The sequence below is a fragment of the Fundulus heteroclitus genome, unplaced genomic scaffold, assembly GCF_011125445.2.
Source record: "Fundulus heteroclitus isolate FHET01 unplaced genomic scaffold, MU-UCD_Fhet_4.1 scaffold_28, whole genome shotgun sequence".
Classification (NCBI taxonomy): domain Eukaryota; kingdom Metazoa; phylum Chordata; class Actinopteri; order Cyprinodontiformes; family Fundulidae; genus Fundulus; species Fundulus heteroclitus.
Genome location: NW_023396689.1, coordinates 4,467,488 through 4,493,080, shown reverse-complemented (window position 1 = coordinate 4,493,080; position 25,593 = coordinate 4,467,488). Strand labels below are relative to the sequence as shown.

Below are 25,593 nucleotides of genomic sequence, written 5' to 3'. Positions count from 1 at the left end.
TTTATAGTCAAGCGTACTCTTGCCTACATTTCTTGTGGCAAATTCCTACAATTCCCACACTTTCTGCCAGTGGGACGAAGCAGCGGAACAGATGGTAAAATATGTGATTAGCTAGCTGAGCACTTAGAGCCATTTCTTTTCCACCTGTCAGTGAGAATAAAGAGGAACTGTGATGCTGCGCGTCCTTGCGAACGCCTGCTTGAAGGAGCTCAGTGTATCAAGCTTTGTGTGTCACACAATATCGTCAGTATTGCAGAAATGCCCTGCAGATAGCAGCAATTTAGTTTCTTCCCATTCACAAATAGATGTCTTTGTTAACGATATGACTTCGTCATTGCGTTCTGCATTCAGGGTGTCTACAAGTATAAACAAGTTAAATTTAATATTTTTTAAGACCTTTTAATACCACTTCTAAATGAAATTTAAGACCAAACGTACGATGGAAATACAAATCAAAATGACTGTTGAGTTTAAGAACATCGACTAAATGTGTGTAATGCGAAAAGACAAACATGTCATTACAGTCCCATGAACAAATCAAGTAAATATATAAAATACTGTTCCTTCAGAACAAAAATAAATAAAACAGGGGTTGCGGGGGTTGCTGGAGCCTTTTTCCCGATACAAAATAATTGTAGTCGTCCAGTGGTTTCAGGGGCTTTCGTGCTCTCTCGTCTGTACTGGCCTGCGTGTTTATAAGGCAGCTGTATGTCGCGGTACGGAACACTAGGCAGCATTTCCCAGACTCCCTCCGTCCCTTCAGGCTTTTGCTGTGTGGATCTGGCAATCTGATACCATCAACCATCAACTTACTCTTAAAACGATCTTGTGATACGTTATCTAAAGAAGAAAAATACGTGGAGAACTCGTCAGTTTCTCTGTTTGCGTCCGCCATTGTGTTCGCCTTTTGCCTACCAGTCCGGCGTGCATGCGGGAAAAACCCGCATCAAAACAATAACAATGAACTACCCTATAGGCCACCGCTGCGGTGCCGGTGTTATACATTTACATGTACATTTGCCAAAAAACGCACTCCCTGCTATTTTACCGAAATATACACTTGTAGCTGATTTAACATTTCCTACATGTTTACAAATGTGTTCTAAGCTACCAGTATGAATTTCATGAGTCTGGGACAATTTTTAGATTAAAAACATAGGGGGTGCATTTTTCGGCAGCCATTTGCCAAAAAACGCACCCTCTGCTATCTATGAGGGGTTGGCACTTGTATGACTTTATTCCTGTATATCCATCTGTAGTTAAAGGATAAGGGTCAGCAAATGCAAATTCTGCCCGTTAAAACAATGACAGGGCAATTGTTGCTGTATGATCTGCAGCCCAATTTGGAACTTTTAAACAGGCTTTTGAAGAACTTTGATAATTTGCTGTTGTAATATTATAGAATTTTCAGAATAGAAACCTAGCAGATGTGCATAATCAAAAACAATATCATAAATACAAGTATAGAGCATTAAGTATTGTTAGAAAGGTCACGCTATTTTCTGGAAAAATACATTATTGTATGAGTTAAGTTCTTTTCCATTTTATGTCTCTTTCGTTGTAAGTTTGAAATGTTCCATGCCCCTGAATGCACCATAGCTTTCTAACAGTCGCGAATGCATCACACTGGTCTATGAACGCTGTGCTGTTTACTGTAGAAGCAGTCTGATCTTCCGTTTAAGACAAAGCTTTGCAGTTTCAAAACTCACGTCAGCTCTCACGGTTTATTGTTGTATGTGAATGACGAGAGACCACAACAAATAAATCAGCCGTACCTTAAATAAAAACTTTGGATTTAATGGTGTTCATTACACCAGTACTTTTGTAAACGAATCTGCCAAATAAACACCGTTTTTTTCACACAAGGAGGTATATTCAAACGTTTTGATATCACTAATATAAGAACAAGTAACTCCGTTGGTCACATTTTAATCCGTTTTCCTCGTCGATATTCAGCTGTACAGAGCGAGGCGCGCTGCCGCGACACCAGCCGGCCGGCGGGGTTCGCGCACCGCTGCGGTTGATGTCACGCATTTTCCCGCGATTCACACGAACGCGTTTGGTTCGTTGTTCCACAGTTCTACCAGTAATATGGGCGCCTGGACATCCTCTTGCGATAGTTTAACAGCTGAAAAGTCCGTCATATCGTTGTTTCTGTTGCATGTGTAACGGCTGGTTGCTATGTGCGCTCTCACACCACTTGTCCTACCTTAGAGGCAAGGAGCGTTGCTCATAAGATGGTGACGTCACGTGCGTACCGCGCCAGCAGTGCTCGGTCTGTGGCTGATGACATGTCACGAGCACACGAGCCTGCTCAAGAACGCATATTGAGAAACGGCCATCGACAACGCAGCGCATAGGCTACCGGAAAAAAATATTCGACCTAGCAGAACAGATTGCCCGTATTTTCACGGTGACGTGACACACCAATATTTAAGACCCATGCAAAATTAATTTAAGACAATTTAATACTTTTCAAGGCCTTATTTTGAGGAAAATTGATTTACGGCTTTTTAAGACTTTTTAAGGACCCGCGGCCACCCTGTGCATTAGACAATGTAGCTCCCTTGAAAAAGAAGGTAGCTGGCTCCCTGGTTTAATTCAGAGCTGCGTTCCTTGACTTAGACTTAGACTTTCTTTATTGTCATTTTGTATGCACAGAGTGCATACAGAACGAAATTTCGTTTTCATACAGCTCAGAAAAATTGCAGTAACTCTACAGGATACGTTGCTGTGAATTTACAGTACAGGATTAAAATGCAGTAATAAATTGCAGTAATTTACAGGATAAATTCCAATTGATTTCCGGATACAGTGCAGCAGTGATTTAACAGTAGACAGTTGCAATGTAAACAAATATGCAGTAAGTTTCCGGATAAAGTGCAGCAGTGATTTACCAGTAGACAGTTGAAATGTAAACAAATATGCAGTAAGTTTCCGAATAAAGTGCAGCAGTGATATTGGAGACTAAGAGTTGGGCAGCATTTATAATGCTGGATAAGGATACGATTACAAATATTGAAATTAGCGAGTGTGGTACACAGTCCATTTTATACTTCAGCAGTTCAACAGTCTGATTGCAGCAGGGAAAAAGCTTTTGCATAACCTGATGGTCCTGCAGCGGATGCTATGGAACCTCTTCCCAGAGGGCAGCAGGGAGAACAGTCCATGGTGGGGGTGTGAGGGGTCCCTGATGATGTTTCGGGCTCGGGACACGCAGCGCTGCGATGAAATGTCTTTAACGGAGGAAAGAGGAGCCCCGATAATCCCTTCTGCTGTCCTCACCACTCTCCTCACGTTCTTCCAGTCGGAGGCACTGCAGCCTCCACACCACACAGAGAGACAGCTGGTCAGAATACTCTCTATGGTGCTTCTGTAGAAGGTTTTAAGGATGGGCGGGGGCAGGCGGGCTCTCCTCATCCTCCGCAGAAAGTAAAGTCGCTTTGTGCCCTCTTCACCAGTGACGTGGTGTTTACAGTCCAGGTGAGGTTCTCTGTGATGTGCACCCCCAGGAACTTGGTGCTGCTGACCACCTCCACAGCTGAGCTGTTGATAAGCAGTGGAGCGTGGTGAGGCCGGTTCTTCCTGAAGTCGACGATGATCTCCTTCGTCTTCTCCACGTTTAGGATCAGGCTGTTGTCTCTGCACCAGCCCACCAGCTGCTCCACCTCCTCTCTGTAGTCCTGGTCGTTGTCGTCTCTGATTAGGCCCACCACCGTTGTGTCGTCTGCGAACTTCACAATGTGATTGGTGGTGAACCTGGGGACGTAGTCATGAGTCATCAGAGTGAACAGCAAGTGGCTCAGGACGCAGCCCTGAGGGGAGCCCGTGCTGAGGGTGATGACATCAGAGGTGTTCTGTCTGACCCGGACTGACTGAGGTCTGTTGGTGAGGAAGTCTAGCAGGCAGTTGCGAAGAGGTGTGTTGAAGCCCAGATGTTACAGTTTTCTCACCAGATGCTGTGGGATGATGGTGTTGAACGCTGAACTGAAGTCCAGGAACAGCATCCGCATGTGCGTGTTCTTCTCCTCCAGGTGTGCCAGGCTCAGATAAAGAGCGGAAGAGATGGTGTCCTCAGTGTAGCGGTTCCGTCGGTAGGCAAACTGGAACGGGTTGAGTGTTGGGGGGGAGACTGGAGACGATGTGTTGTTTCACCAGCCTTTCAAAGCACTTCATCATGATGGGAGTCAGTGCAACGGGCCGGTAGTCGTTGTAGCAGGTGACTTGAGGTTTCTTTGGCACCGGAATGATGGAGGCAGACTTGAAGCATGCTGGCACTGGGGCTTGCTCTAGCGATGTGTTAAAAATGTCTGTGAGGACACCAGCTTGCTGACCTGCACACTCCTTGAGCACCCGCCCAGATATGTTGTCGGGGCCTGGGGCCTTCCGCAGGTTGACTCTCCTCAGAGTCTTCCACACGTCGGCTGTGTCAAGGCAGAGCACCTCCTCCTTCTGGTGGGGGACAGCTTTCACTGCTGGCGTGCTGGTTAATGCCTCAAACCTCCCAAAGAAGTTATTAAGTCCATTTAGGAAGTCCGCATCTGCTTCACTCACCGGGGTGGGGGCGGGGGGGTGGGTGTTGGTGGGGGGGTTGTATTCTGTGATTGCCTGTATTCTTTTCCACATGCTTCTGGTGCTGCTTGCGTCGTGGAAAAGCTCCTGGATTTTCTGACTGCGGTTCCGCTTCGCTAGCCTGATGGCACGGTTCAGGTTGGCTCTCGCTGTCCTCAGGGCCTCCTTGTCACCGGACTTGAAGGCTGAGTTCCGTGCTTTTAGTGCTTGACGGACCTTCGCAGTAATCCAGGGTCATTGGTTGGCTAGGGTGATGATGGTCCTGGTGGCGCTGACGTCCTCGATGCATTTGCTGATGTAGGCTGACACAGTCATGGCGTACTCATCAATGTTGATCATGTCCTCATAAGTTGCTGCAGCTTTGAACATGTCCCAGTCAGAGCACTCGAAACAGTCCTGGAGCGCCTCCATTGCTCCCTCAGTCCAAGCTCTCACCTGCCTCACTGTAGGTTTAGCTCTGATCAGCAGGGGCCTGTATGCAGGGGTTAGCATCACAGTGAGATGATCTGACGAGCCCAGGTGGGGGCGGGGGGCTGCTCTGAATGCTCCTTTTATGTTTGTGTAGACTAAGTCTAGAGTGTCCTCTCCCTGAGTTGCAAAATCCACGTGTTGGTAAAAATGGGGTAGAACAGTTTTCATATTTGCCTGGTTAAAATCCCCTGCAATGATGAAAACACCCTCTGTGTGTGTAGATTGCAGCTTGGAGATTTTCTGATAGAGAACGCTCATAGCCTCTTTTGTATTAGCCCTTGGAGGGACATAGACCGCTGTGATGATAACAACAGTGAACTCTCTAGGCAGGTAAAAGGGTCTGCAGCTGATAATCAGTAGCTCTATGTCCGGAGAGCAAAAGCTTGTGACTATCCTAGCATTTTTACACCAGTTGTTGTTGATGTAAATGCAGAGTTCCCCCCCTCGGGCCTTACCGCTTCAATGTTTACAACGATCCGCGCGGAAGGTGGCTAGCCCCCCCCAGGCTAACGGCGCTATCAGGTGTTGATGATGAAAGCCATGTTTCTGTCAGGATGAAAGCGCAACAGTCTCTAAACTCCCTCTTTGCAGAGAGCTCGAGTTGTAGATGGTCCGTTTTGTTGTCCAGTGAGCGGACGTTGGAGAGCAAGATGGATGGAAGTGGTGATCTAAATGGGTTAACCTTTAGCTTAGCTGCTAGTCCTCCGCGACAGCCGCGCTTCCTTGACCGGCTCAGCCGCTTCCGCTTCATCTACTCCGGCGCGAGTTGCCGGAAGTGACCACAGCCTCCTCGGCCTCTGGGTCTTGAGAGCGAAGTGCACCGAAGCTGCGTAGACAATCGAGCGTAGAAGTGGTTACAAGTCCAAAAATACTGCATGACTGTAATTCCAGCAGGCGTTGGTGGTCATGCACTAATCGGCTCGGTAGATGAGTGGTTTCCAGCGAGTTTGGCAGCATTTTTTATGCAAAAAGTCCGTGAGTTGGTACGGAGCTGTGTTCGGCCGCTGCCGCAGGGGGCGCCGCCGGATTTTAGACTTAACATTGAAGCACAATGTTAGGAAATTGGAGAGAAAATGGCGCTCTACACACCAAGAGGAATCCTACCTAATCTGGAGGGACAGTCTATTGTTGTATAACAAGACCCTTTACAGAGTTAGAGCAGCATATTTTTCATCATTAATTGAGGAGAACAAAAATAATCCTAGATTTCTCTTCAGTACAGTTGCCAAACTTACAGAGTCATAGCTCCGTTGATCTATCCATTCCCTTATCTCTTAGCAGTAATGGTTTTATGGGATTCTTCATAAATAAAGTTGATTCCATTATAAATAAAATAATTGGCATCCTCCCAAACATGATTACCTCGTCCTCAGTAAGTGAGGCAGCGTTGGAGGAATCTTTAGAATCTGCGCGGTGCCTGAACTGTTTAGAAGCAGTAGAGCTTTCTGAGCTATCTAAAATATTAGCTTCATCTAAACCTTCTACCTGTATGTTAGACCCAATCCCAACCAAATTGTTTAAGGAGGTATTCCCTTTGATCAGTGGTCCTATTTTAGACATGATTAATCTATCCTTAGTAAATGGATATGTACCACTGGCTTTTAAAGTAGCTGTCATAAAACCTTTGCTTAAGAAACCTTCTCTTGATCAAGATGAGTTAGTAAATTACAGACCTATATCTAATCTTCTTTTCTTATCTAAAATTCTTGAGAAAGTAGTTGCTAATCAACTCTGTGAACATTTACAAAGTAATGACCTACTTGAGGAGTTTCAGTCAGGCTTCAGAACTCATCATAGCACTGAAACAGCGCTGGTGAAGGTCACCAATGATATTCTCATAGCCTCAGATAATGGACTTGTGTCTATACTTGTCCTGCTAGATCTCAGTGCTGCATTTGACACAGTTGATCACAATATTCTCCTACAAAGACTTAAGCATACTGTAGGGATTAAGGAAAAAGCATTAGGCTGGTTTAAATCTTATCTATCGGACAGATTCCAGTTTGTTCATGTTAATAATAAATCTTCAAACTCTAGGGTCACTTGTGGAATACCACAGGGTTCAGTCCTTGGACCAATTCTCTTTACTACATATATGCTTCCGATTGGCAAAATTATCAGACAGCATGGGATTAATTTCCAATGTTATGCTGATGACGCTATATTTATCCATAAATCCTGATGAATCCAATCAATTACTTCGACTCCAGTTATGTCTTGATGACATCAAAAGCTGGATGGCTTTAAATTTCCTGCACTTAAATTCTGACAAGACAGAAGTTATAATCTTTGGACCAGAGTCCTCAAAAAAAAAAAACTTCTTAATCAAATACTTAATCTGGATGGCATTAACCTGGCCTCTGGTAATAAAGTAAAAAATCTTGGTGTTATTTTCGACCAAGATGTCATTTAAATCCCATATTAAATGGGTTTCCAGAGTTTCCTTTTTTCACCTCAGGAATAATCGCCAAAATTAGAAACATTCTGTCCAGGGGTGACGCTGAAAAACTAGTCCATGCATTTGTTACTTCAAGGCTGGACTATTGTAATTCTTTACTATCAGGGAGTCCACAAAATGCATTTCAAAGTCTTCAGCTGCAGCAAGAGTTCTGATGAAAATCAACAACAGGGATCATATTTCTCCAATTTTGGCTTCCCTTCACTGGCTTCCTGTTAAATCAAGAATAGAATTAAAAAATCTTCTTCTAACGTATAAAGCCCTTAATAATCAAGCTCCATCATATATCAGAGCTCTGATTACCCCATATATTCCTAAGAGAGCACTTCGCTCTCAGACTGTAGGTCTACTGGTGGTTCCTAGAGTCTCTAAAAGTAGAATGGGAGGCAGATCCTTTAGCTATCAGGCTCCTCTCCTGTGGAACCAACTCCCAGTTTTGGTCTGTGAGGCAGACACCCTGTCTACTTTTAAGACTAATCTTAAAACTTTTCTTTTTGACAAAGCTTATAGTTAGAGTGGCTCATGTTACCCTGCGCTACCTCTATTGTTATGCTGCTATAGGCTACATCAGGTTACTGGAGGACATCAGGGCCTATTTTTCTCACTCTACTGATTTCTACTGTTCTCCAGTCTACTGTTCTCCAAATTTGCATTGCATTACATTGAAATGACTGTTGTCATTTCAGCTTTTAACTTTTTCTTCTCTCTGGTCTGACGTTCTGTTAACTGTGACATCATCCAGAGAAGACAGGTCACCCGCTATTACCATGTAATGTAGAACAGATTACTGGATCAATGTGTGCTTCTGTGCTTTTTTGTCTGTCTTGTTGTGTCTCTGCTCTGTCTTCTGAAACCCCCAGTCGGTCGAGGCAGATGACCGTTCATACTGAGCCCGGTTCTGCAAGAGGTTTTTCCTTTCCGCTAATTGGTGTTTTTTCTTTCCACTGTCGCTTTATGCTTGCTCAGTATGAGGGATTGCTGCAAAGCCATTGACAATGCAGACGACTCTCCCTGTAGCTCTACGCTTCTCCAGGAGTGAATGCTGCTTGTCGGGACTTTGAAGCAATCAACTGGTTCCCTTATATAGGAAATTTTTGACCAATCTGTATAATATGATTGATTTGACTTTGTAAAGTGCCTTGAGATGACATGTTTCATGAATTGGCACTATATAAATAAAATTTAATTGAATTGAATTGAACATATACAACAGTTCAATGTAAAGACTTCTTGCTGCTGAGCAGTTTATAGTGAGACACTGCGTATGCGGTCGTAAAAATTGAGCTCGGCATGTACCTGTGTGCTCAGAATCTGCCTTGAGTATGCATGGACCTCCGCGGAGTGAGGCATGCCAAGTATGTGGGGGCCTTTGCATGAATGCACTTCTAGTTTCAATATTACAGTCAGGCAATCTTGTTGACTGCTCAGGGATACGGTCAGGTAGTGATAAGGCTGGATGATAATCCAATAGGGACATATATCGATCGATAGACGTATATCGATGATAGAAAAATTGATCAATAAAAAGTTCAATAGAACAGTTTTCCTTCCTTATGCATTCTAGCCTATAATGAATGTCAATATTACAGTCATTACATCCTCCCAACCAATCACAAACACAGACCCAGGAAGGCCCCGTTACCAAGCTCCGCCCCCTTCAAAGAGTTCAGAGAGCACACATTCTTTTTTCTTTTTTAAAAACTTCCAGTTTTGGTAAAAAGTTGGTTGAATAGAGGTTTGAGTTCGAATTCAGTGTTCGTGTGTTCGTGTGTTCTGAATGGCCAGGGCTACAATTAAAATATATGTTTTGAATTAGTCAATAATCGATATCGATCCAATATGACTTCTATTTTATTGATGTTTTGTTTCTATATCGTCCAGCCCTAGGTAGTGACACAGTTTACCGTAATGCTCCGAATATCCATTGTGCGGAGCAGCTTCGTTGTTAACCAAAGTTGTACTTACACATTTTAACAGATTTTTGAGCGCCTTATACCACATAAAATCAGTCAGTAAGCACAAATACAGTAATCATATATAAGGAGCACCGGATTATAAAGCGCACCAGATTATAAAGCGCACCATCAAATCTTGAGAAAATGTAAGGATTTTAAGTGTGCCTTATAGTGCGAAAATACAGTAAATATGTTATAGTTTCTGTTTCATGAATCTTTCTCTTACTACAGAAGTCTACAATACAGAAGACCACTTTTTACAGATAAAGAACCTGGGAGAACCACAACATGGTATGGGTAATTCTTAACACAATTCAGTTTCAAGTCTTTATGCATCTTATAAGTTTTACATGACGTAAAATAAAGCACTGGATTTCTTTCTTTCAAAAGTAGCATAAAGGTTTCTCAAATCAAAACCTGCTTTGCATGATTATTTAATCAGTGAACAGTGCTGAGTGCTGACCTCAGAACCTGACTAAATCTGATATCTGATATAACAATAAAAACCATCACATTCAGAATTATAGAAAAAGGATTTGTCATTTGGTTGTCTGTGTACTTCATGATGCATGTGTGGCTAAAAATGAGAACTGTCTCACCTTCCTTTTTTTGCTCCTGCCCTCAGCCTGTAGGGTCTTGGTACACTGTTCCACACACTGAGAGAAGCTCACACTGCTGTGATCTGAACTGTAGTCAAGCTCGGCCAAGTGAGCCAAAGAAAGAATGTAGTTGCAGGCAATACGCAATATAGCCAGCTTGGAAAGTTTCTGTCCATAGGAGTAACATGGCACCTAGAGAAAACAGAAAATTAATATTAAGCAGGTTCTGTAAGACGTCAGAAAATATAAATCCAACCTCTAAAATAAGAAAATTAAGTACTTCTGATTCTAAGTAAAAAAATATATATAAATAAGCACACTTTTAAAAAGCAAAACAATCACATAAAACAAAGACATTGATTTTTACAAGAAAATTCTACCTTGGTGATACAAGTTAGATACAGGAAAATATTCATGTTATAATGATGGTAAATTATTAACATTCAAATGTATTTGTAATCAGACAAGAAATACCTTCTTCCACTAGTGTTTCACAAACACTACTGAAAAGCTTTCATAAACACTACTACAGACCTCTCAACTTTTATCAAAAGTTAGGAGTGAGATTATGCTAATTTGGGGCGGGGCTTGTTTGGGGGCGGGGCTAAACGGACCCTGGAAGAGCCGGTGGAGTCAACTCCATCTCATTTTTATCCCACCAGACAATGAAGTAGACATGTATTACTTGTGTTAAAAAGAGAAAGAGACATATTAATACTTAATAATAATAATACTTAATTAATTGTTCAGTTAATGGATTAAAACATAAATAATACACAATTGTTCAAATAATACTGAATAAAATTAAGTAGATTTTAATTATTAACCGAATTATCACCCTGTTACACATTCTATGGGTTGTTTATCATTGTAAATCTATAACCTGATTGGTGAATCAGACTGAGTTTCATCAAGCCTTTATGATCCCCTCAGCAGCAACACTGAAGCACACAGAGGTTCCCGCTGCGTCTTTACGCACGATCCAGCTGCTGATGTCTCCCTCTTTTCAGCTCAATGCACTTCTAGACTGTTACAGTTTATAACATTCTCATCACCTTTCACAGCGACAGGTTTCTCAGTCAGTCGCCGCGCTGACCAGACAAATCTCTATTGCTCTCGTCAGTGCTTTCTGGGCGCACTGACGCCCAGAAAGCACCTGCTCCGAGGGAAAGGAGGGGGGAGAGGAGCAAGCGCGGAGGCACAGAAATACGGTGCATGTAGTTACAAAATGCAGAATTAATAAAAACGAAACTTATAAACTGACCAAGTGGCGTTTTAAACTGCATCTGGTTAGCAGAACTGTTTTTATGATCAGCGTGCAGCCATGACTGGTTCTGAATGAACCGGTCATCTTGCAGCAGCTCCACCCCCGCCTCCTCCCCTCCTGTGTACGCGGTACAGGACCTTACCGGCTCACTTTCACCACTGTTAAGACTAAAATTATTCATAACTCTGATCACTCTTCCTGCTGCTCTGTTAACATGAACTGCAGCAGGAATTACTGATGGCCACAAGCTGTGAAAGAAGCCGAAACAGCTCAGCAGAAGGCGGAGTTTTGTCGTCCGCAGCCCAGATGGGCTTTGTGATTTTTATGCGTGAGAAATGCCATGTTTGCGTGTGAAATGTCATGTGTTGCGTGTGAGCGTGTGAAGTTAGTGAAATGCGTGTGTCACACGGTCAATGCGTGAGAGTAGAGAGCTATGACTACTGACAAGCTTTCATATACACTACTGAAAAGCTTTCACATACACTACTGAAAAGCTTTCATACACACTACTGAAAAGCTCTCACACACACTACTGAAAAGCTTTCATACATACTACTGAAAAGCTACGGATTTCAGTTAAAACGAAAAAGGCATTTCAGTTGAAACGGAAGGCATTTCAGTGAAACAGGAAGGAGTGTCATTAACCCGGAAGTTATTGTAAACAGGGGTCATTCCGGTTAGCTCCGTACATTTTGTGCAATCTCCGGCCGATATTTTATCAAATATAATTATTGATTACTGCTGAGTAGTGGTGCGTCCGGCAACACCGATGCGTCGGCGCATGCGTCGAGCTCATAGAGCAAAACCCGTGTCGATGCGCGCATAATGGCCGTTTCTCAATATGCGTTCTTGAGCGGTCTCGTGTGCTCATGACCCGTCATCAGCCTCAGCCCGAGCACTGTTCCAATCTTTTTTTTTTTTTTTTTTTTTTTATTATTGATAATAAAGGGGTTTACAAACAAGCAAAATTAACAATACAAATGAGTAATAAAACAGACAAGACAGTAATGCCAGGGTGTTACATATCAAGCACAAACAAATCGAAAAGCCAATAAATAAATGAAAAATTAACTCAGAAAGATATTAAAGTAAGAGCACAAATCCATTGTCTTAATGGCTTTTCTATTTTTTGAATATTCGAGAGATCTAATATATTGTTTGAATTCCTCTCTAAAGGCTGCAAAGCGAGGTTTCTGATTTGAAAATTTAGATTTATGTATATGATATTTGGCAACGAATAAAATTAGATTGATAATATAAAAATGTTTAGTTTTATTAGTGGGATAAGAGAAGAATCCAAACAACACATTTATATAGTTAAGAGAAAAGCCATCAAGAATTGTTTGGGAAATAAATGTACAAATATCTTGCCAGAAAATATATGAGAAATTACATGACCAGAATAAATGACAGAGATCTTCTTCATTGAGTTGGCAGAATGAACAGTTTGTGTCAATGTCTTTTTTGTATCGTTGCAGGAAAAATTTACAGGGATAAAAACGATGGATAATCTTAAAAGATACTTCTTTGATCTTATTAATAATCAAATATTTAGATGGAAGACACCAGATTTTTCCCCAGTCCAGGTTGGAAGTATACTCGTGACGTCATCACACCCACAGCTCTTGAGCATTTCTTTAACGTTCAAAACTATTTATACACTACATCATATCTTATTGAAAACGTTTTTTTTTTTTATTAATTTCTAAAAAGTATAAAAAATATCTAAAATAATTACAGAACTGTGGGTATAAAACCAACAATAGCGGGAATTTTTTAAACCAGCATTAGGCTGGTTTAAATCTTATCTGTCGGACAGATTCCAGTTTGTTCATGTTAATAATAAATCTTCCTCAAACTCTAGGGTCACTTGTGGAGTACCACAGGGTTCAGTCCTTGGACTAATTTTATTTACTATATATATGCTTCCGATTGGCAAAATTATGGTGATCCAGTTGAGGAGGCAAATCCGAGCAAGGAGAAGATTGATGCGGCAGAGGAGGCTCAGGAGGCAGGCTTTGCTCATCCATCTATTGCCAACTGGTAGGCATTTTAAGATTGACAGCCTATTTCCTACTTTTATCTTTAAATAAACATTGAGGATGGTATTAAAAACGTGATCAGGTTGAAATTGTGACTATTTTTCTATAAATAATTAAAATGAAGACCCAATTTTAACATTAGTAACAGTAGGGTTAAGCTACTTTATTGCACCTCCTGACCTTCACAGCATTGACCATTAAGAAAGGAAAACACATATTTTTATGTCTGTCCACCTTTACAGTGATTAATCTATAAATTATGTGCAGTTAGTTCAGCTCATTTTTCAGTGAAATGGTAAAAATACCAGAGAAGGGAAGCCATTTATTACATTTTACCTTTTCTTTCTTAAGAACTATAATAATCTGCATGTTAAGCATTTATAGTTTATGCTGTGAAAAGGTGAGAATTGGAAAAAAAAAACAATTATGATAACATTTGGCATTTTTTATTTACAGGAAGAAACAAACAAAATATGTGAGGATAAACACCTCTGTGCCAACCCTCCAAATATTTTTTAATGAAGGGGACCTGAAACCAGCCTTCAAGCTAAACAGGGCCACCATCGTCCTCCTCCTTCAGCTGTTGCCCATCCAGAAGGTCCATGGATGGCCACAGGAGATAGAGGTGCTGGTGACCTTCTACTGGCTGGCCTGCAGTGCATCCTATAGGAAACAGCTTGCCAGTAAGATCTCTTACCTTCTTGTCCTTACATAGAGCCAGCAATGACACACAATTGATAGATTATATTAATTGGATATAAGATTAAGACATATCAGCATATTACCTAAATTACAAGTTAATGTTATAGTTGGTACAGGTCAAGTGGAGGCATGCTACAACAGGCACCACGCCAAGGCTGATAAACATCATTGAGCGTGTCTTTGGTAGTCTGAAGACATGGTGGCGTTCCATCTTCTTAAGGGTGCTGGAGGTCCGCCCGACATTGGCCCCAAAAGTAATCACCGGCTGCTGCATCCTCCAAAGTATTAGTATAGCAGCAGGTGACCAGCTGGACGTAGAGGATGAGACGGTTGACCCAGAGGAGGACGAGGAGGTTGATCCAGAGGAGGATGACCATCCGGCGGCTGAAGACAGGGAGCTGCTCCAGCTGGCTGCATGTTTAAGTGAACATGACTACACCTGACCTAATGTAGATCAGTTCTAGTCATGTCCACATGCTGCTTCATTTCATTTTTTTTCACCACCTGTAAAAATACATCAAATAATCATTAAATAATTTCCATTCCAACTATTTTTAATTGTAAGTTTATAGGCATTGTCTATTTGTATGAGATCTTAATGAGTTATTTCTTTGTTTTAAACCATGTTAGTAACTGTTAATAATTTGTTGAATATATTACACCTTCATTCTGTTCCAAAGATAAAACATTTGTATAAAATAAATGTCTGTTTTTTCATATACTATTATTACTATTATTTTATTTCCCTCTTTCTCCTCTCAATTATTCGTGTCCTGACTCAGAATAAACTCACTTAGATAGGAAAAACATTTATAGAATGTATTTATTTATTTATTTTATATGCTGCTGTCGTCCTTGGCAGACATTTACAATTTATTCCAGCAAGTATTGAGTTAATAAAGCAAAACACGTCAGTCAGATAAACACAAAACAAATAAATCATAACCAGCAGTACTATGCACACTACTTTTTTGAATTACGCACTAACTCTGTAAACGGGCCACATAGGGAAGCTTAAAAGTATAATATTCTCGCCTCAAACAAGCTTAAATTGTACTTTTGAACAACAACAGCAGCAGAAAAGGGAATTTTTAACTTACCGCTGTGAGCTCTGTTTGCGCTGTCTGGAATCAAGCTGCAGCCGCGGTGCATTCTGGGCAAGCGGTCAGTCTGAAGAACGCACAAGTCTGCTCTGATGCATGTCACTACCCGATCCGTACCGGTAGCACGATCCGTACCATCAGCTCATTTGCGCAAGCGCAAACAGAATAACTTCCGGGTCGCCAAAAAAATAATGTAATTACGGTACTGAAAATACTTATTTCTATACTTAAATAATAAAAAAATGCTAAATTATATCGTAAATAAAATATTGAAGACTTTTCTGAAAGAAATTGATACGTTTTACATTCTCTCCATTGCTTGACGTCATCATCGGATTATGCTCCAGCATCCTCCAGTCCGGGAAGTTATCATTGCATAACGTTTAACTGTATTGTCTGAATGCACTCTGTTAGTTTTATTGCTTGTTCAAACAGGACTGGAAAAAATATTTAATCCTTAATTATACAGTGAATTTCGTTATACAAATAATCATGTTCTAAACATTTATTTTATTAGAAAGTTAAAATTATCGATTGAGAAATAAGCGCCCTCTGGTGTACACATCATAAACTAGAGAAGACCTCGTGATTATAGTAGCCGCATTGTTTTTTTTTTTTTTTGTTTTTTTACTATAACGAACAGGGAATAGAACAAAGAACACACACAAAGCGAAGGCATACCTTATTAAAATACATTTATTAAGCACAAAATACATACATATGAAAATAAAATAAATGATAAATAAAACTTAAAACTTCAAAAAAAATTCTAAATCAAATACGTTTCTGTACTCCTATATGTGTTTATAGCTGGGGGTTTATGTACTTTAAGAAATGGTTTATATATTTTTATTTCCCTTACCACAACTAGGAAACATTTTTGCTATTAAAAAAAAACAAAAAACAATGTATTTTTTATGTATTTCTGTTGTTTATTTTTTAGAATATGCATTATTGCCACAAATACAAAGATATACAAAAAGAAACCCCAGCCTCGAAAAAATAAAAAAGAATAAAAAGTAAGAAAAACGAAATATTTCCCACCGGAAGTTATTCTATTCGTGCACGCGCAAATGAGCTGATGGTACGGATCGTGCTACCGGTACGGATCGGGTAGTGACAATGCATGCTTGATAAAGAGGGCGGGCGAGAACAACATCCAGGGAATTCGGCGCGTCTCGGTTTGGCGTGTCACTACCCGATCCGTACCGGTAGCACGATCCGTACCATCAGCTCATTTGCGCAAGCGCAAACAGAATAACTTCCGGGTCGCCATAAAAATAATGTAATTACGGTACTGAAAATACTTATTTCTATACTTAAATCATTAAAAAATGCTAAACTATATCGTAAATAAAATATTGAAGACTTTTCTGAAAGAAATTGATACGTTTTACATTCTCTCCCTTGACGTCATCATTGGATATGCTCCAGCATCCTCCAGTCCGGGAAGTTATCATTGCATAACGTTTAACTGTATTGTCTGAATGCACTCTGTTAGTTTTATTGCTTGTTCAAACAAGACTGGAAAAAAATATTTAATCCTTAATTATACGGCGAATTTCGTTATACAAATAATGTTGTTCTAAACATAAACAAACATTTATTTTATTAGAAAGTTAAAATTATCGATTGAGAAATTAGCGCCCTCTGGTGTACACATCATAAACTAGAGAAGACCTCGTGATTATAGTAGCCGCATTGTTTTTTTTGTTTTTTTTTTTTGTTTTTTTTACAAAAACAAACAGGGAATAGGACAAAGAACACACACAACGCGAAGGCATACCTTATTAATAAACAATTTATCAGGCACAAAATACATACATATGCAATTCAAATTAATGATAAAAGAAACTTCAAACTTAAAAAAATTTCAAAATCAAATACGTTTCTGTACTCCTATATGTGTTTATAGCTGGGGGTTTATGTACTTTAAGAAATGGTTTATATATTTTTATTTCCCTAACCACAACTGGGAAACATATTTGCTATTAAAAAACATGTATTTTTATGTATTTCTGTTTATTTTTTAGAATATGCAGTATTGCCGCAAATACATAGATATACAAAAAGAAACCCCTGCCTCGAAAAAATACAAAAGAATAAAAAAGTAAGAAAAACGACATATTTCCCTCTGGAAGTTATTCTGTTCGCGCACGCGCAAATGAGCTGATGGTACGGATCGTGCTACCGGTACGGATCGGGTAGTGACATGGCATTCTCGGCAATCGGAACAGTGCTCGGTCTGAGGCTGATGACGTGTCACGAGCACACGAGCACACGAGAACGCTCAAGAACGCATATTGAGAAACGGCCTGTGTTTATAAGCAGTGTTCTGTTCCCTCTAAGCTGTGCGCGCGTGCATTTGCGCATCTGGATTCAGCACGCACAGCAAAGCTATGCTGCGCAGTAAATAAAATCCAAGCTGAACCTCACTTTACAACTACAAAGGCTATATGGAATGGAAAATTAGAGCTGGAAGTGCCGAAATCTGATACAGAATACATTATTGCTTTCATTCTGCGTAATTTTTTTATTAATCTTGTGGGTCTCTGACTATGGAACACCTTTAAAGTGTAACTGAGTAACATTTCTGACAGCGCAACATACAGTTGCCTTTGAGAGATTTTTTGGGTGTCCTACGTTATTAAAAAGCTGCCGTTGGCATAAAAATGAAGAGCAGCACAAAGAAATTGTTCAGAACTGAGCGTGTTCCCTCGTTATTTTAGAAATGCGATGTGCGGCTGAGAATATTGAAATAAATCATCTGACGACCCTAAATGAGTCCCAGCCAGGACCATCTTCACAAAAGCTGTCTGCCCCTACTTCAGGCATGTTATTGGGCAGTTTGTTGTTTATAAATCATCTACTAAAATGCCAATTTGTTCTTTTTACATAACATTTGGCAACATTTGACATCGAAGTGGGCAGGCAGACCCAAAGTGCCACAGCTAATGCCATCCAGGAGGTGCACAGATACTTGGCAGAGGGTCCCAAGATCCTATGATAGACTGAAAAAACCAAAAGACAGTCTGTCCAAACCTCTTCCGCTTTTCATTACAATTTCTCTGCACTCCAGCATCATCTGTGCTTCATCAGGTGTTTTCTACAGCTGGAGAAGTGATATCAAAAAAGCGTAACAGATTCAATACCAAAATGTCGAAACAACTTATTTTTTTGAATAAAAATTTGTATAAAAATAAAATAAAAATGCCAGTCCACAAGCATCCTCATTCACAACATGTTTACTTAGAGGTTATTACATTATGATACAGGTTCACATTATTTATTGACTGTATAAAAAAAATCTAAGATATTTTAAATTCAAATGAAAATATGAAATAATACAATGCAACATACAATGACTTAAATTGTATTATTGTGTATACTAGGTCATCTAATCAGTGTCAGTTAACGCTGTCAACTAGGTTGCCTGTAGGGATTTTTAACATCCAGCAGGTGTCAGTATTCAGTGACAGAGTATCAGCATAGTATCAATACAGTTTGGCAACATGTCGAAACACTTCATGACGCCTCATTGACCCATCACTACTGCTCAGCTACCCGCTGAACACCTTACAGAAGCAGGGGCATAACTCAACTTTATTTTAGCTTATCCTGTCAAATGCTACAACCCTAAACCGCTATTTCAGTAGTGTTTATGAAAGCTTTTCAGTAGTGTGTATGAAAGCTTTTTTAGTAGTGTGTATGGAAGCTTTTCAGTAGTGTATATGAAAGCTTTTTCAGTAATGTATATGAAAGCTTTTCAGTAGTGTTTATGAAAGCTTTTCAGTAGTGTTTATGAAAGCTTTTCAGTAGTGTATATGAAAGGTAAAGCTTTTCACCAGTTTATATGAACAGTTCTCACTACTTTGTATGAGAACGTTTGAGTAGGTTGTATAAGAGGTAAATGTTTTCACTAGTGTATGTGAGAGCTTTTCACTAGTGTTTATGCACGGTTTTCACTATATTATATGAAAGAGTTTAATTTAACATGTGTATATGGAAGTTAATTTTGATTTATGTCCCTGGGGGCACCCCATACCCTGATGCTGTAAAATATGCTGTAGAAAGAACAAAGCTAAAAGGATAAAAAAACTAAAATAATCATACATAAAAGTAATAAATTATGAGGTGAACCCAGCCACAGAGACGATGTCAACCACTAAGTTATATAAACTGGCTTTATTAAACACTAGATCTCTGTCAGGAAAATACTTTCTAATCAGTGAATTCATTGCTTACCATAATTGTGAAGTTATGTTTTTTTTAGCCTTTTACAGCTCTAGTGGCTTGTTTTTTTTGTTTGTTTTTTTGTACAGAGGGCTGACAGGAAAGGGGGTACAAGAGAGGGGGAGAGATATGCGACAAAGGACCACAGGTCAGAGTGGAACCCAGGTCGGCCGCGTCGAGGACTACGGCCTCCATACATGGGTCGTGCACGCTAACCACTGCGCCACCGAAGCAAGTCCCTTGAAGCTATGTTTTTAATCGAAACATGGATACATGAATTTAATGAGGCACCTATTCTGATAGAGGAACAAATCATAAAAATCTAATAAAAATCAATACAGCTCACCTTGAACCAAAAAATAAAACAATTAAATATGGTCTATTAAATATAAGGTCTCTCCCTCCAAAGACTTTGTTAGTTAATGAATTGATTTCTGATAATCAGATTGATTTATTTTGTCTCACAGAAACCTGGCTACAAGAGGACTACGTTAGTATAAATGAGTCAACTACCTCCAATTATTCAAATTTCCACATAGATCTGTGGGAAGAGGAGGAGGAGTGGCAACCATCTTTCAGTCTGATTTATTAATTAGTCCCAGGCCAATTAATAACTGCAGTTCTTTTGAACATTTAACCCTCAGTTTCCCTCATCCAAATTGCAAAGCAATAAAACCTCTTCTGTTTGTTGTTTTGTATCGTCCACCGGGCCCTTACACTCAGTTTTTGGATCAGCTGTCAGACTTCTTATCTGATTTGGTGATAAATACTGACAAGGTTATTATAGTGGGTGATTTTAACATTCCGTCATGGTGCAGCCTTGCCTGCTGCACCATGGACATTTCATGGCACTCTCCACCTTCCATACAGCTCCTGATTCCATGCTCAGTAATCATCTACACCTGTCAGTCACTAATCAGCCACTGCGCCACCGCAGTGGCAGGGAGCTATTTAAGCTCCCTGCATTCAGTCCTCCCCTGTCGGTTCATTCTGTTGGTTTCTGTTTACTCTTGTTGATTTTGCTCTTCGCTGCTCACCTCATCTAGTTCTCATCCAGCCTGAGTTCTCCACCTGTCTACTGTAATTCTGGTCCTGCTCTCACTCCAGTCGTGCAAGTATTCATCCAGTCGTGCTGCTCATCAAGCCTGGTCCCCAAGTCTCCATTCTGCTGTGCTGTTGATCAAGTTCTGGTTCTCTAGTCTCCATGCTGCTGTGCTGCTGGTCCAGCTGTCTTCATGCTCCGGCTCCGTCCTGCTCGCCAGCTCCAGCCATTTACAGCTCCAGCCTGGTCTGAACTCTGGTCATCTTCCTCCACAATTCATCATCTTCAATAAACTCTCTTTTAAACTGTACTGTGTGTGGTTACGTTCGGGTTAATCTAAAAACATGACACATTCATGTTGACACAGAATGTGATAACCTTAGTGTAGCCTTTAAAACTATCCTAGATTCAATTGGTTTAGCTCAAAATGTGCATAAACCGACGCACTCTTGGCTCCATACTTTAGACCTTGTGCTGACATATGATATTGATTGTGAAGAATTAACAGTATTTCCTCACAACCCTGTCCTATCTGATAATTTTTTAATAACATTTGAGTTTAATCTGAGTTCTCCACCCCCAAAAGAGGGTTCCATTATAGTAGATCTTTATCGGACAATGCTGCATCAAACTTTAAAGAGTCTGTCCCCCTTTAAATATCGTCAGTATTGCAGAAATGCCCTGCAGATAGCAGCAATTTTGTTTCTTCCCATTCACAAATAGATGTCTTTGTTAACGGTATGACTTCGTCATTGCGTTCTGCATTAGACAATGTAGCTCCCTTGAAAAAGAAGGTGATTATTCACAGGAAGCTGGCTCCCTGGTTTAATTCAGAGCTGCATTCCTTGAAGCACAATGTTAGGAAATTGGAGAGAAAATGGCGCTCTACACACCAAGAGGAATCCTACCTAATCTGGAGGGACAGTTTATTGCTGTATAACAAGACCCTTCGCAGAGTTAGAGCAGCATATTTTTCATAATTAATTGAGGAGAACAAAAATAATCCTAGATTTCTCTTCAGTACAGTTGCCAAATTTACCCAGAGCCACAGCTCTGTTGATCAATCCATTCCCTTAGCTCTTAGCAGTAATGACTTTATGGGATTCTTCATAAATAAAATTGATTCCATTAAAACTAAAATCTAGAATCTTTAGAACCTGCGCAGTGTCTGAACTGTTTGCAAGCAGTAGAGCTTTCTGAGCTATCTAAAATTTTAGCTTCATCTAAACCTTCTACCTGCATGTTAGACCCAATCCCAACCAAATTGTTTAAGGAGGTATTCCCTTTGATCAGTGGTCCTATTTAGACATGATTAATCTATCCTTACTAAATGGATATGTACCACTGGCTTTTAAAGTAGCTGTTATTAAACCTTTACTTAAGAAACCTTCTCTTGATCAAGATGAGTTAGTAAATTACAGACCTATATCTAATCTTCTTTTCTTATCTAAAATTCCTGAGAAAGTAGTTGCTAATCAACTCTGTGAACATTTACAAAGTAATGACCCACTCGAGGAGTTTCAGTCAGGCTTCAGAGCTCATCAAAGCTCTGGTGAAGGTCACCAATGATATTCTCATGGCCTCAGATAATGGACTTGTGTCTATACTTGTCCTGCTAGATCTCAGTGCTGCAGAGTAGAGTAGCCCCAAACCAGGGAAACCCAGCAATAAATGTGAGAACATGAGGCTAATTAATTTGCTTAACGCTGATCTGAAAATACTCTGTAAATTATTAGCAATACGCTAATATAAGATTCACTTCTTTCAGTGATACACAGGGATCAAAATGGTTTTGTTTTGGGACGGCACGGGATACATAATGTGAGGAGGCTTCTAAATATTATTCATGGCTTGGATGAATCAGGAATTGAACTTCTGTCTCTAGATGCCGAGAAGGCGTTCGACCGAGTTGAATGACTATCTATTCAACAATTTAAGTCTTTTGGTTTTGGAATTAATTTAAAAAAAAATGGATACACTTATTGTATTTGAATCCTACTGCAGAAATATTAACAAATAAAAATGTGTCTGAACTAATTGTTTACTGCCAACCAAAGAAATCTCGGTTGGGCGAGGCTGAGCTGGCCTCAATGTCTTATCATTTCTGGATTAATATATTTTCAAGAGTAATAATTTTTCACTGCTGTCAATGATTTATGTTAAAATTCGCTGCCCTAATATCGGTCTTATAACACTACGAGGGGATGTCTCCGTTCTGAAGAATTTCTTTATCCTGCTCTTCATCTTTATGCAAATGGAAACTTTTCAATAACAGAGGTGACACCAAAAATCTTACAGAGGCAACTGTATGTCGAACTGTCAGGAAAAGTACTATTATACACAGTTATAGCAGAGGCTAATGATGTTCCATAGTCTGACCCCCACAAGGTTAATAAAATAACTTCACAGAATGAAAGCAATAATCTACTGTGTATAAATTTTTGAGACTTTCAACTCTAATTTTCCATGTGATGGAGAATATTAAACCATAATTAACAAAAACAAACTATGCTGTTGCTGATGAAAAAGTGAGTCAGCAGCAGAGAATTGTTGAAAAAGTCAATGCATGAAAGATATCAGTGTTATTTGATGGAGAATTAAAGCTGTATTCTTACAATATACTCAGTCAACAAACAAAAAAGTATGTTGTATATTCTGAGCTGCATTCTTTCAATCACAACATTAGGAAATTGGAGAGAAAATGGCCTTCCACACATCTAGAGGAATCCTTCCCAATCTGGAAAAATAATCTATTGTTGTATAAAGACTATTCGCAAAGTTAGAGCAGTGTATTTTCCATCATTATTAGAGGAGAATAAAAATAATCCTAGGTTTCTTTTTAGTACAGTTGCCAAATTTACCCAGAGTCATAGCTCTGTTGATCCAGCCATTCTCTTAGCTCTCAGCAGTAATTACTTTATGGGGTTCTTCCTAAATAAAATTTATTCTATTAATAAAATCATTGGCATCCTTCAAACATGATTACCTCATCCTCAGTAAGTGAGGCAGCAAAGGAGAAATCGTTAAAACCTGATTTGTGTTTAGATGCAGTAGAGCTTTCTGAGCTATCTAAAATTTTTGCTTCATCTAAACCTTTAACTTGTATGCTAGACCCAATCCCAACCAAGTTATTTAAGGAGGTATTCCCTTTGATCAGTGGCCCTATTTTAGACATGATTAATCTATCATTGGTAAATAGATATATACCACAAGCTTTTAAAGTAGCTGTTATTAAACCTTTACTTAACAAAACCCCCTCTTGATCAAGATGACTTAATAAATTATAGACCTTTAACTAATCTTCTTTTCCAATCTAAAATTCTTGAGAAAGTAGTTGCTAATCAAGTATTGGAACATTTACAAAGTAATTACCTATTTGAAGAGTTTCAGTCAGGCTTCAGAGGTCACCGTAGCACTGAAACAGCTCTGGTGAATGTTACTAATGATATTCTCATGGCCTCAGATAATGGACTTGTGTCTGTACATGTCCTGTTAGATCTCAGTGCTGCATTCAATACAGTTGATCACAGTATTCTCCTAGAAAGACTTGAACATACTGTAGGGATTAAGGGTAAAGCATTAGGCTGGTTTAAATCTTATCTGACAAATTCCAGTTTCTTCATATTAATAATAAATCTTCTTCAAACTCTAGGGTCATGTGTGGAGTACCATAGTGTTCAGTCCTTGGGCCAATTCTCTTTACTATATATATATATATATATATATATATATATATATATATATATATATATATATATATATATATATATATATATATATGCTTCCAATTACTAAAATTATAAGATAACATGAGATTATTTTAATGATGACACTTAGCTATATTTATCCATAAATCCTGATGAATTCTTGTACCATATTAAAGCCATGATGAAATTGATGTCAGATTGAATTCTGGCCATGTAGCCAGTTTACAACTCAGAAGGGGGTTGTGTGAAAGAGTTTTACGCTTTTGTGTCTCTGCTTTGTCTTCTCTAACCCCCAGTCGGTCGAGGCAGATGACCGTTCACATTTAGCCTGGTTCTGCTGGAGGTTTTCCTCCTTGTTAAAGGGGAGTTTTGTTCTCCACTGTTGCTTCATGCAAGCTTAGTATGAGGGATTGCTGTAAAGCCACCGACAATACAGACGACGATAGGAAACTTTTTGACCAATCTGTAGGATTTGATTGAATTAAGCGGGTCAGAAAATGGATGAATGCATGGATGGATGTACTTTGTAAAATGCCTTGAGATGACATGTGTTGTGAATTGGCGCCATAAAAATAACATTTTATTAAATATATCAATGGAAACGAAAATATATGAATGGAAAATTCGAGGTGGAAGTCTTAAAATTTGAAACTGAATAAACTATTGCTTTCATTTGGTGTAGTAATTTAATAATCATGTGGGTCTCTGACTAGGGTACACCATTAAACTCTACTATAACTGAATGCAATATTAACATTCCTCACAGTGTTACCTACATTATTAAAAAGCTGCTGTTAGCATAAAAACAAAGTGCAGCACAAAGAAATTGTTCAGAACTGATAGCGCCCCTTCGCTGCTTTAGTAGAACAATGTGCAGGTTGACAATATTGAGCAATTACAGCAGCGAAAAACTGTAGCACTTGAAAATATATTAATCCAGAAATGATAATACATTTAATCATGATCTGATTAGCCTCTCTCAACATGCCTTTTTCAACACATCCTTGTGCAGATCTCAGCTAAAAAATTGGAAAAACTCGGAGTTAGCCCAATCAACTCTACTCGGTAACAGGGTTGTTTCACGGAGTAATTTGTTGTCATAACTTGATTCAGGGTAAAGGCTTCTGAGCTTTCTGAAATGGAAACGTCAGGGTATGCAGGATTTACCTCAGAAGTTACTCTGGATATCCACTAACCCAGCTTTCTAAAACAGGGCCCTGGTGACTATGAACCATTCAAGTGCTGAGTAAATGCTGTGAAGAAACTAGGGCTGGACGATATGGCCAAAACTTATATCATGATATAATTCTTAATTTCGGTTGATACAGTATAATTACGATATCAATATAAACAAAATAAAGGCCTCAGAAAGACTGCAAGGAATGCCCACAACAGATGCCTGTACAAACTTATGACAATTAGTTTGGCATGTTTATAAAACA

At 39.5% G+C, this 25,593-nt stretch overlaps 1 protein-coding gene across 5 annotated transcripts in view; it reads right to left on the bottom strand.

Moving 5' to 3' along the window:
• atoh8 (atonal bHLH transcription factor 8) overlaps nt 1-25,593 on the bottom strand; it is a 63,991-nt gene that overhangs the window by 31,342 nt on the left and 7,056 nt on the right. For 4 of the 5 annotated variants that reach the window (XM_036130100.1, XM_036130102.1, XM_036130101.1 and 1 more), the window contains exon 3: nt 10,056-10,247. In XM_036130100.1, the coding sequence (XP_035985993.1) occupies nt 10,056-10,247 (192 nt within the window). Of the gene's footprint in view, nt 1-5,498; nt 5,870-10,055; nt 10,248-25,593 lie in introns of all 5 variants that reach the window. The other variant, XR_004928817.1, reaches the window with a different exon arrangement.